The 13,603-nt window shown below is 44.5% G+C and overlaps 1 protein-coding gene across 3 annotated transcripts in view; it reads left to right on the top strand.

The window, feature by feature from the left end:
- Nucleotides 1–13,603, top strand: part of eipr1 (EARP complex and GARP complex interacting protein 1) — a 33,676-nt gene that overhangs the window by 354 nt on the left and 19,719 nt on the right. For all 3 annotated transcript variants that reach the window (XM_056590115.1, XM_056590113.1, XM_056590114.1), the window contains exons 2-5: nt 116–199; nt 5,178–5,310; nt 8,293–8,452; nt 13,327–13,426. In XM_056590115.1, coding sequence (XP_056446090.1) covers nt 116–199; nt 5,178–5,310; nt 8,293–8,452; nt 13,327–13,426 — 477 coding nt within the window. The remainder of the gene's footprint in view (nt 1–115; nt 200–5,177; nt 5,311–8,292; nt 8,453–13,326; nt 13,427–13,603) is intronic.

The raw sequence follows: 13,603 nt of genomic DNA, 5'->3' as shown, positions 1-13,603 counted from the left end.
CATCCGTTCTCTATTGTCGTTGCTTAACCTCCTTTCATGCTATAGTGTTTGACATAAATAGTATTGTTTACAGTAACGTTACGAATGATGTTGGTATCTTGCATTCTTCTTGCAGGCAAGGGCTCTTACTGCCCAGACGGCTGAGACTGATGCCATTCGTTTCCTTGTCGGCACACAGTCTCTGAAATTCGATAACCAGGTGAGGTTAATATAAATATAAATGTTTGAATTATTTGACATCACTTCTATACTTTTAACTTGATTTTCAAGCCAGGCAGCACTTTTCTGATAATATGTATGACATTTTTTTTTTAAATAAATCATCCTAGTAAAACCGAATAGACGTCAGATGTAGGTATCAGTTGCAAAAATATATAAAATATTGGACACATGTGCATGAAATGCTCTAGTTATTCTACTATTTATTACATTAAAACGACATGTAAATATTTTTGGTTAATTCATATTGATCTAGATTATGCTGCTGTCTACTAGGGAAAAATTAAGTCCTGGGCATCTACTGTAAATCAACTTTGATGCACAACAGGTGTGCAGGATGATAGAGGCATGCAGTTGTATGACCACCTGTTGGACAAGTTAGTGATTTGTGTGTGTTTATAATGTATCCTCTGTTAATAATGGTTATAATGTAACCTGTGTTGCATATTGTTTTATTTATTTTGTGTATATATATATATATAAAACAATGTATACATGCACGTACACATGCACACACTTACTACAGTCTATATTATTCAGTGTTAAAAATGGATTTCTCTTTATTGGCCTATAGTTTCAGTCTTTATGGCCATTAAACATATTCATTAATGCACACCTATTAAAAGCTACAATAAATTGTAGGTCGGGAGACATTATAAGATTACCTTCCTTTAATAGACCAATTATGTAAACAGAGTTAACTGTTATACCAATTTAGTTACTGTTTACCTGATGTAGGGTGGGGATTCAAGGACCTAGACAATGGATACAAGTAAGGATTGTTGACAGACACATATAGTGCTGTGACTTCAATCAACCCGATCTGCATTTTGAGCTCACGTGACAAATATAAGCTCAACAAAATTGCAAGCTGCACTTTATTTCAACCCTAATAACAACAATAAAGTAGTAACCAAGTGGACATAAAAAGCTAATTTCAGAATTTCTCATCTAATGGCCCCAAAACAGATGGATATATTTTGTTAAACATACACTTTGTAGTTAATTATAGCCTAAGGCGTTGTTTGTTAAGCTCCTTCTCTGTCCACCAGCAACACAAACAAAGCAGGCCTTAAGAAAATAAGTGTAGTTATCTTTATTATATGTGGAAAATTGTATAATTTAAGGTATTTATTGAACGATTTGCATAAAGCTACCCAGAGGGTTCTTTATCTGCAATCCTGTGTGTCAGCGCAAGTGTTTGTTCATGGATGTCTGCCTAGAAAACTGTGTGCTTGTGCGTGCGACATGCGTACAATAAGAAGTACAGTTTTGGCTGGCTTTGTGTATATTTAGGTAGAAGTCTATGTGTGCGGGTGTGCTGCTCCCTGGCAGTGGCATGTGCACATTTTGCAGAGGTCAATACAGTGACAGATGAAGAAACTGTTGGTGTGTCTAATGGGAAAATAATTAATTGAGATGGGAAAGAGATGGTTAAAAAAAAAAAGTGTTGGCAGACTGTTGTGTGAAAAGGGTCTGGCGTTGGATTCAGATTGAGAGACGTCCAAGTTCTGTCTAGCGAGTCTAATGTGGAGCTGGTTGGGGAAAGTGACAATGCATCTGATCTACGTGTTTTTCTTGTTACTCTACACTGGCAGTCCCTTTAATATACTTTCCATCTCTCTGGCATGGCCACAGATCTGAAAACACAAGAGAGAATCAAATTGATTATTTTTCACAGCGTTGTGAGGCTAACCTCATTGTGGTAATCAGATGCGAGGCATGCTGTACAGTAATAATGCTTCCCTCTTTCACATTCATAGCCACTTGTATTGCCATGGTGACAGGACTAAATAACCCGATGCTGGTATATAAGTAAGCCTCATTCATGTTGAAGAATACACCTTTTTATTCAGATTTGCTATTAAAAAACATAAAAATAGAATACCTCATCTCATCAATTAACTTCTCCTTACCAAAAAATTACCATGTACTGATTTGAAAAGAATTATACATAATTTCCCCTTATCCTGCTTCCGTAAAATTTCTGCATCTGGAGTGCAGCCAGTGGCGTTTATTTTATTATTTTTTATTGCACATTTCAGTATGATCACTGTGGATCTTAACTGCAGTTCAGTTCTGCCAAGTCCAGTTTAGTTTGTGCTCGTGTTGTGAAAAATGCCTTTCTGATTGCTGTTCCGTCTCCCCTACCACCCCCCCCCCCCCCCCCTGCCCTAACCCTCTCCCTATCCCCCCACTCCTTACCCCCCATCACCCCAACACTCTAACAGCCGCCCGCCTCCTCCCCCACTTCAGCTGTATCCATAAGCCCTCTGGCCTTTCCACCTCCCATTAAGCATAATGCAGGGTGGAAATGCCTCTCTTAACTCGCTGAGCACCTTTTTAAAATCCCTCAGAGACCAATAGCTTGAATGACAGATCGCGGAGGGCTCGCCGCCGTGGCATTTAGGGCTGCTAACGAGATAAAGCGCCCGGGCCTGGCACCACTATGGGCCGTCCGCCGCGCCCCCCCCCCCCCCCCCCCCCGACCGGGGCCCCCCCCGACCGGGCCCCCACTCACTGTCACCCGTGCGGCTAAAGAGCTTTAGCGGAGGAAAAAAAAAAAAAAGGTCCCCCAAGTTAAGTGTTTGTGGATGTCTCTGGTGGGGCTGGGTTTGGCGCTGGGGACAGGATGAAGGGAAGCGGATGGGGGGGGGGGGTTCAGGATCTAGCCAGTGTTTTTTTATCCCTCTCTTGAGTGTGCCAGCATCACACACACGCACACATACGTACACGCACAGACAAATGCCTTCACCCACACGTATACTCACTTGCATGCACACATACACACACGCCTACACACACACGCGCGCTGCCTCCTCCCACCAATCAGGAACCTAATTAAAAGCGGCGGGCCGCTTGCCAGATGGGCTGAAGGCTATGACTCACTCCCTGGGTCTTGGACGAACACGATTGATAAATCACCGCGAGGGAGGAAGGCTGGAACCTCTCTTTCTCTCTCTCGTTCTCTCACTTTCTCACTCTCTCACTCGCGCTCTGTATCCATCCTTTTCTCACCTGGGATCACTGGAGTGTGTGCGGTGGTGGGGAGTGCCAGGTACCGTGGACACCTTCTTCCCTCCAATTACACTGTCCTGCCAGCCCAAATGTATTTCACTCCCCTTCCCCCCTTCGCACGTACACACACACACGAACGCACCGCCATAAAATTCAGACTTTGCTTAATCATTTTTTGGGCTAATAATAAAAAAAAATATGCACCTGATGCAGTTCACCCAACTCAAGGTTAATGGCTGCCTGACCGACTTTGAGGCCACTGAAAGATGCTTCTCCAAGACTCTCTCTCTCTCTCTCTCTCTCTCTCTCTCTCTCTCTCTCTCTCTCTCTCTCTCTCTCTCTCTCTCTCTCTCTCTCTCTCTCTCGCTCACTGGCTTCCTTGCCGCTGTCCCCCCCCCCCTCCCTCCCTCCCTCCCTCCAGTCGGACTGCCCCTCCTGCGTCTGCCTGTAAAACTAGTGTAGGCATAAAGGGAGTGAAGGTGCTGCCTTGATAGAGTTATGGTCCTGTGGAACCCCATAAATGCCCCAGCAGCACCCCACCCCGTTGAAGTGATGTAAGCCCCCCTCTTAAGAGAGCAACAGCACCTTGAGGCCCCCACTCATGGTTTTTGTTTACTTTAGTTTCACTTTTTTACTGTGCTAGGTATGGAGTGAATTTAGTGATAAGATTACTTGCACGTATTTACAAAATCAACACATGTAAATCAAGTTTTGTGGCTTGAAAAACATTAACTATACACTTGAAGGTTAAGATTTATGTACAGCAATTCATTTCAAATCTGTACAATAAAAACAAGTGTACAGATTACGTTTTCAGCTCACAAAACATTATGTAAATGTCTGGACTTTTTAAACACGTTATAAGTAATATCCGCACAAAATTGATTGTCACAAAGAGGTACAGTGCAAATATATACATTGTGCCAAGAGAAATTGCCCTAATATATTTTCATATCTAATGAAAGATGGTTAAACAGAGTATCGATCTACAATCTACATCCCTATTCCATTTGTCATCCGGATTTCATCACAGGGCAAAACCAGTGATCAAGAACTACATGTTTTTCTCTTTTACTAAAAAAGTGGCCAAACAATATTCTATTTGCGTTAAAAGGGAGCACAACATTTCTAATTCTAGGCTACACTTTGTTTATAATTGTTACAGTAATAATCGTTTTCTGTAGTGTATTCCTCTAAGAATTCTGAACACCATATTTAATGGGGAAGCACAGATGGGTTGAAGATTACTGGTTAACACAAAGCTTAGCTAAATTAGCCTCTGCACTTGAATATATTCCTGAGGGGGAAAAAGACAAACTTTATTGAACAGTTGTTAAAGATCAGGCCTCAGACTCTCCTCCAGTCCTTTTCAACACAGTTTGAGTACAACCCAACGTTGAACGCAGGTACAATTTGCCAGGAAAGCTCAACTGTAATCCGTATTTCTTCTTTGTTTTTCTCTCCTCAGCTTGTTTTGCAGCTGTGTCACATGTGGGACTGCCATGATTCCCCAATTAAATAGGACTTCTAACAGACTGTCTTAATCGCTGCTTTGAAAGCAAATCAAGGAGAGAAAAAAGACGAATACGTGAAGTCTGTAGTATTTTTTTTTTTGTGAGGGCTGGGGTGGGAAACGATATATCATCTTTCAGAGAGCGTTTGTTAATCAGAATCTGCTCATTTTTGGTGAGCAGGAGAAATTAGCAGAGCTTTGAACTGTGGTGGTTGCATTCAGTAGATGAGAGGGAGGGGCACTTATCATTGCTTCATCTAATCTCTCTCTCTTTCTTTCTTTGTCCAATGTCTCTCTATGTCTGTCTGTCTGTCTGTCTGTCTCTTTCTCTCTCTCTCGCTCTGTCGTTGTATCTTTCTCTTTCTGTGTCTTTATGTCTCTCTCTCTCTCTGTCTTTATGTCTCCCTCTCTCTGTGCTTACCCCCAGATCCACATCATTGACTTTGATGATGAGAATAACATCATTAACAAGAACGTGCTCCTGCACCAAGCTGGGGAGATATGGAACATTGGCGCCAGTCCCGCGGATAAGGCAGTGCTCACCACCTGCTACAACAAAAGTGAGCGCCTTTCCACCCCCCCCCCCCCCCCCCCCCCCAGATCCTCCACCTCCCACCTATCGCTTCTCCATGCTCCCATCTCTTTTGGTCACACGGTATGGATGGCACGCTTCATCTCCATCATGCTCCTCCACTCCCTCCCCATGTCTGACTGTCTGTCCCTCTCGCTCTTAATTACCTCTTGCACTTTCCCCAGACGCGTTGCAACCCTTTTGTCTAATCGGATCTGCAGCAGGGGATCGATGGCCGGCGTTGACGAATGCAGGGCTTCAGCAGCTTGTGTTAGCATGACACGGCCGCGCCCTGATAGGATCAGTGCTAACGTGCAGACATGGTGCCCCACGCCTGACAGCAGTGTGAGGGGAGAGATTTGCCTAGAATGGTGGACTCTCTGGAAGTCATCCAACTTTTTCTTTTGACCTGCTTATATTTGAGTAGAGTCACATTATGAACATGATTTTAGAGGGAGAACCAAATTGAAAGTATGTTAATCTATAAATCTTTCACTCGCCTTATTCGTGCCTGTGATTTTGGAAGTGGTTTACCACTGACACATCTGCGACTGATTTGTGGCTTTGGTCATGCTACATACAAGTACATTAGCTCTGTGGCGTAAACATTCAGCCAAACACACTTTGCCCGCTGTTTGTCAGTGAAGATGTCCCGCAGCCACTCTCCGGAAGAACTGTGCAGTGATGACTTCAGAGTCCGAAGCAGCAGCCGCCATCTTGAAGAGCATTCTAACTCACTTAACGGGCGTTTTGTTTGTAGTTCACTTCGTTACGGAGACGAGTCGACACAACATACTCAACATGCATTTGTGCTCGCAGAGACCATGTCCCGCAAACCAGCAGCCGCTTTAGTGAGACACGAGATGCACTGCTGGGGAGGATAGTGGTGGGGGCAATAGGAAGGAAGGAAGGAAGGAAGAAAAACAGGACCCAATTCTAATGTCACACTTGTAGGTTAAGTTACACACTCTGAGCTTTTAATCACCTGCGCCATAGCCCCATCTGTAGCCAATCTGCTTGCATTCGTCGGCGGTTGTATGAGGGGGAAAATGAATTGCAAATGTAAAAAACACATGAGCAAAGTAAGAACATGATTACCCAGTTATTTTCTTTGGCAAAGGTTTTCATGCAAATGGCGTGTGTGTACATGGCCACTCGAGGTCGGCTTAGCTCAGGCGGTAGAGGAGGTTGACTTGTATCCGGAAGGTTGCTAGTTGAATCCCCTCCCCTCCTAGCTGTCGATGTGTCCCTGAGCAAACCGTAACTGCTCATGGCGAGCTGGCTGTCGCCTTGCATGGTTGACTCCGCTGTCGATGTGTAATAAAAGTTGTAAGTCGTTTTGGACCAAAGCGTCTGCTTAATGCCCTAAATGTAAATGCAAATGGCCACCACCTGTGCCATTTCTGCAGTGGCTAAAAGTAAGAAAATAAAAGTACAGTTGGGCTACTCCAGTGCTTAAGGTAAGTCCGCCATTGTGTGCAGGTTGATGGCCGTTTTGGTCAGATTGTAGAGTTAAATGGACCATAATTAGTGAGTAATTTGCTATCTTGTGGCTGAGCCCTCCAAATTAGAAGCTGTTGTGTGTGTTTTGTATTGGCCTTCCTTTGTCATTACTCAGAGCATGTGTGTGTGTGTGTGTGTGTGTGTCTGTGTTTGTGTGTGTGTCTCTATTAGAGCACATCCATGTTCGTGGGTAAAAATAAGAATGAAATATAGTGTGGGGGAAAGAGATTGTATGTGTCTGTACAGTTGTGTTGATGTGTGTGTTGATGTTAAAGTGTGCGTGTGCCACATTGGAGCAGACAGCCTTGACAGATGGGACAGACTCATTGAGTGGGTGAGGTTGGCGCAGAGCGCAAATACGCCTCTAGCCTCTAGGGGCAGTAGTCACTGGTACTACTGAGGCCTATGCCCAGTGTCTCCACTCTCTCGCTCTTTTACTCTTTTCCTTCTTTCCTCACTCGATAATAGTATATCCTATTTGTCTTGTTTACAATTAAATCAAAAAAATGTGTGTATGTATGTAATACATATTTGATATATATATATATTTTTTCCTCTTAAATAATTAATTAATTCAAACATACTCTCTATGGTCTCTTTTGGATCTCTACAGTTTATCTGTGTTATATGTACTGATACTGTGTATACGTGTGTATCCAGTCCACACACGTATACAAATGACCTCTCTTTAAGAGCGGCCCCTAACAGAGTAAGCCAGAAAGGGTCTTTTGTTCCTGATGATTGCTTGGCCACTTATTGGGGGCGTTGGGCTTGTCTAAAACCACTCAAGACCCCCGCTGACTCCGGCCCCCTTGCTTTTAATTTTGACAAACAGGCCCAACGCCAATGTTTCATGCACCAACCCCTCCCTCTCTCCCTCCCTCCCTCCCTCCCCCACTCCCTCATCCACCCTTTGCCCACACTTTCGATATCCACGTGGCACAAAAAGGAGTTATACGCCCCCATTATATCTCTCCTCGTCCTCTATCCCTCTTCTTTTTGGTTTCCCTATACATGATTAGTTTTCGCATTGTAGCCCTCCACTGCATTTTCTTTTTTATGTCCAATTACTGTATCAATTCCACTCTTCACACCATTGGCTCCAATTAGCAAGTCCAGCTGTATGTGGCGTTGGGCTATGTCCAAATACACTAACTCATTTGTGTTATTTATTTATTTTTTGGTTTTGGGTGCAAAGTTTACCGCCTGGTAACAGTACTTTCTGCCTGAAAGCGAAGACACACACACACACACACACACACACACACACACACACACACACACACACACACACACACACACACACACACACACACACACACACACACACACACACACTTATCTTCATTAAAAAGATTAGGAATTGTGTACTTGTGTGATCACAACTACATGCAATCATTTGCACCCTCCACTGACCCAGATATCGCAACCTGTGCATTGTGTGTGTGTGTGTGTGTGTGCGCTGCAGCTTGTGACAGCAGGGTGGTGTCCTGTGCCTCAGTGTGGCGGATGCCCTGCGACTGGGAGACGGGCAGCAGCCACGAGTCCCCCGACGACTCCGCCCACAATCCCCAGACTCTGGAACTTCTCTGTCACCTTAACGACAGCGCCCATGGCAACGCATCCAGGTAGGTACCCATCTATCTGAAGCCCTATAGCAACCACCCACAGCATACTAGTGACGCCCTAGTAACCACTCAGAACAGCTTAACAACTACCTGCCAACTCCCTAGCAACTGTCCAAACCACTCTAGTCACGTCCTAGGCACTGTCCACAACAACCTTTGCGACCACGTAGCAATGCCCTCACAAGCATCCGGAACACCCTCACATTGCCACAGCAACCACCCAGAACACCCATGCTTGACTTGTCAATAAATCAAAAAACTATGCAGCAAAGTGTGGATTACCGGTTGGTATCACAATTGCATATATTTTGTTGCGAAATATCAACCTTTAAGTTGAAATAACCTTAGTATCAGCAGTTGAGATTGTACTTTTATTATCTGATTTCTGTAGGTGGGTAGTCGCCTCTTATTAGTTCAACTCTGTTCTGTTCCCATTTTGTTTCCCTCCCCGCTCTGTGCTCAGATTGCGCCCTCCCCATCCGTCTCCAACTATCTGCCTATTTGCTTAGCTTATCCCCTCATTGCTGCGGCCATATTTATAATTTCTCTCCCCAACCCTCCCCCTTATTCTCCTCCCCTCTGTATGGATATGCAGTTTCGTTATTTATTTACCTCCTCCTTTGGTCCAAGACAATCGACTGGCCCACATATCCACGATCGCAGCCCCGGCCCGGTCCCCTTTTGTCTCGAAGCTGGGCCTGCTCTGCAAAGCACATTACTCCATAATTCACTGGCCTACAGGATCGGAAATCAATGTTCATTCCCCCTTTTAGCCCACCGTTCATCAGTTGTCTTGTGATTGCTATCATTTTTATAAGATGCCCGTCGGTTAACACAAGGCATACAGTATCACATATCTGGGCCTGAGAGATACCAAGAAAGAACGAGGCAGGGTGAGAGAGAGCGGCCAACAAAAGGCTTTTTTAAATTTTTTTGTGAGTATGACGAATAAGGAAGGAGTGTGTGTGTGTGTGTGTTTGTGTGCGTGTGTGCTTAAAATGTACGTATTGTCCGTCTGCGTCAGTGCCTGTGTGTCCAGAGGGCAGGTCAGGTAGGGCTGCTGGGTAGAGATTGATGGCTACAGGCTTCAACACCTAAACACCATGTGAGGTGTAACCCTCTCAAGGGCGTGTGTGTGTGTGTGTGTGTGTGTGTGTGTGTGTGTGCGTGTGCGCGCGCGCGCGTGCGTGCCTCAGTGCTGTGAAGCCGGTAGCCAGTGCTGTGTACTATTGGCTTCCCTAGATGGATGGCTTTGGTCTGCTGCCCACCTCCTCCATCTTGCTATCTCACACACACACACACACACACACACACACACACACACACACACACACACACACACACACACACACACACACACACACACACACACACACACACACACACACACACACACACACACACACACACACACACACACACACACACATACACGTACAACTGGCAGCCTACTAGTTCTGGCTGCCACTGTTGTCTGAGTGATTGGGGGAAACGTACTGTGTATGTGTGTGTACACTCTATGTATGTGTCTTTATATGTATGTATGTGTGCATGTTCTTTTTGCATATGAATGGCTGTTGGGATACTGGACCCTGTGTGTGCGCTTGTGTTACCTCCTGCTTTCATATGTGTTTGTTGCTCTGTGTGCATAGCTGCTTTTCACACTCGTAATACTGCCCCCTCCCCATCCCCCTTGGCCCAAAAAAACATTTTAGCAAAGCACTCCTGCCGCCCCCAAATCCCCTTATTGTTGTTTGGATGGACAAACACTGCAGTAAAGGCAAGCCTCAAATGAAAAATCGACAAAAAAAGATTTTGTGTGCATGTGTGTGGGTGTCTGTATACCATAGTGGGTTATTTTGCTTCGTTTTTTATTGCACTAGCTTTTGATTGAGAATCACGAAGTCGAGCAAAATCGATTGCCATTGAGCTATTTTAGCCAATCAGAGCCCTGGTTGGCAACAGCAAAGCACAAAAACAAGGTTGATTTTTTTTTTTTTTTTTAACATGGGTGGGACGTGTGTGTTTGTGTGTGTCTGTATGTTTTCTTTTAGATATGTGTGCATTCAGCAATCATGTGTATTATGTGTGATTGTTTGCCATTGACTGAATGAATTACTATACATGTGCACCGTCTGCCACAATACTAAACACTGCTTACTTATACTGTGTGTGTGTGTGTGTGTGTGTGTGTGTGTGTGTGTGTGTGTGTGTGTGTGTGTGTGTGTGTGTGTGTGTGTGTGTGTGTGTGTGTGTGTGTGTGTGTGTGTGTGTGTGTGTGTGTGTGTGTGAGAGTTGCACCAACAATCCGGTTTATTAAAAATATGTAAAAACATAGGGAATGGCAAAAAGGAAAAGAGAGATAGTGAGGGAGTAACGAAGAAGAAAAGAGTAAGAGAGGGAGAGTAACAAGCTGAGATATATGGGCTTGTAAAACCTCCATTGCTTCTCTAAAGCATATTTGCATACCATTAGTATTGGCGTGGTACTACGCTCAAGGTCGAACACTTAGGACGCATTCTTTCATAATCAAGAAGTAAGACAATAAGGGAAAATGATGTGGGTTTTGCCACTCTGTTTTTCCCAGTGTCCCTCTCCTGATTGGCTAAATTAAGCAACGCTATAGGGAAAGATGAATTGTGATGTATTTAAGCAGTTACTGTTCCTTAATTTTAATTTGACATGTGTGTGCGTGTGTGCTAAAACCATAAGGTACATTTGTAAACATTTTGGACCCATATGAATATGAATTGGGACCAAAAATATGCGTGCGTGCGTGTGAGATAGTGCATGAAATGCCACCCTACTTTCGGAGGTGGGAGTGCAGTTGACCCACCAAGGTGTGCACGTGCCATCATGAAGGCCACCCGACAGCAACCCCAAATTCACAGTGCCTACTCCTCTTTTCTCCTCTCCTCTCACCTCCACTGTTCGCCTCTTCTCGTTCTCCATTTTTCTCCTCTCCTCTTTACTCATCTGGTCTCCTCGGTTCTCCTCCCTTCTCGTCTACGGTCTTCTTCACTCCTCTCCAGATTTGTTCAACGACTATCGCTGGATGAGATCCAAGAGGCGTGCTCTTCACGCTGTCTTCCCACCCGTTCTGACATTAGTTTATCTTGTCTTGTGAAAACTCTTCTATAGCCTAAACTCAACTCACCTCTCTCGCTCTATTGCTCTCTCTCCCTCTCCCTCTCTCTCTCTCTCTCTCTCTCTCTCTCCCTCTCCCTCTCCCTCTCCCTCTCCCTCTCCCTCTCCCTCTCCCTCTCCCTCTCCCTCTCCCTCTCTCCCTCTCCATTCCCAGTTGGCTGGTTTTGTTACCGAGGCTTCCCATACACTAATTAGTCCAAGAAAATGGAGTTGTCTTAATTAATGTCATTGAAATAAACAATAGTCACTGTCTAGTGTCTACACACCCTTATGATAGCAAGCCCACCTCAAAATCCATTTTGGCAAAGAAAACCTGTTCACTCCCTCTTTTATAGAACAAACTGAAATGTATAAAAACATTTCGGCACACCAATGGAGAAATACGATTTGTAGTTGATTTTGTTTTGGTTGTATAAGGCCAAACCACTGCTACGAAACATGGGGTTGGCTCTTCCAACATAAGTTTATCTTCCAGACTGAGGAAGATGATAGTAGGCAATAAAAAGCTCCATGGACTCTACGAGCTGGTATCCTTCATCACTTTGCATGCAAGGCTGTCTATAGGGTACAACATAACGTATGGCTGCTTGTAGCATCAGTCTACGGACACCGGAAAATCAATCACCGGTCTTAACAAAATGCTAACCAACTTCCCTGGAGGGATAGTCAGTCAATCAATTATGAGTATGCTGAATCTATATTCTAAATATAAGGCCGTTCAGGTTCGCAGTCTTCTGTCACTCCTCTATGAGTCACGGCAATGTCCTTATATACCATAATGCTAGATCGAAAAGACTAAAGACAAGAGAAGGGATGAACAATTTAATGTTGGTGTCTAGCAGAGATTTGACACTTTATGGTATTTTTTGAGTCCACTGATGGGTGTCAACTGGCAAGTGTAATTGGTTATCATTGTATGTCGTACTAGAAATTGGGCTTAAAAATGACAGTAAGTCAATGGGCCCTTCCTTTATCACATTTCATAGGGTGTTTCCTATCCTTACAGATGGAGAGTTACAGAAGGTTATTCTGTTGCAGTCTGGTCTTGCTCAACAAACTACCGACATTGCAGTAACAGAATAAAAATCACAGATCCCGATCTGAATCACAGAACCACGGCTGTGTGTTTACACCAACCCTGTTTTTTCTTACCGATAGTCTAAGCCAAAGTTGGCGAGCAACAGGGGATGGGAAACCCAGAGAGTCTGTGATGAAACGTGTTGTCAGGAAATCAAGTCAACATGAACAATCATACATGGGAGTTTATACAGTAAAGCTCCGGCTTCCCAGCTTTTCCCAAGCTCTTCCGTCCTTTTTTTTTTCTCTCAAGGAAGTGCAGAGATCCGAAGTGACAGGTTTAACTACCAGGATCCAGAGACTGATAAACGCCATGCTAGATCAATAGACCATAACTCTTCTGGCGTTGTTAATTGATCCAGTCTCTGTTAACTAGTGCCAAACCTGCAATTTAGCTACAAATGAGATTGCGCACCATGTCTGGGAAAGCATTCAATGGTAATAAATCATTTGGATTCTGTGATACTTCCAGGCAGTTAGGGAGTCATTTGTACTTTTAGCGCAGGATATTCTCCACTGACCTGCCTTGATCTCACCAGGGAGGAATGCGCTGGCTAGTGCATGTGTGCCTGTGTGCTCTTGTCAGTAACCCCCGTCTATGTGTATGTGTGTGTGTGTGTGTGTGCGTGCGTGCGTGTGTGTGTTAACAGTGTGCTGTGGGAGCCCATGGGAGACGGCAAGCGTGTGATTTCATTGGTTGATAACCATGCATTACTGTGGGACCTGCAGGAGAGCTCAACACAGGCCACGGTAAGAGAGAGAAACACACACACACACACACACACACACACACACACACACACACACACACACACACACACACACACACACACACACACACACACACACACACACACACACACACACACACACACACACACACATCTAGCTCTATCACGCAGAAGCCAACTCATTATTTGATAACCA

The sequence above is a fragment of the Gadus chalcogrammus genome, chromosome 5, assembly GCF_026213295.1.
Source record: "Gadus chalcogrammus isolate NIFS_2021 chromosome 5, NIFS_Gcha_1.0, whole genome shotgun sequence".
Classification (NCBI taxonomy): Eukaryota; Metazoa; Chordata; class Actinopteri; order Gadiformes; family Gadidae; genus Gadus; species Gadus chalcogrammus.
This window is presented reverse-complemented; position numbering and strand designations above follow the sequence as displayed.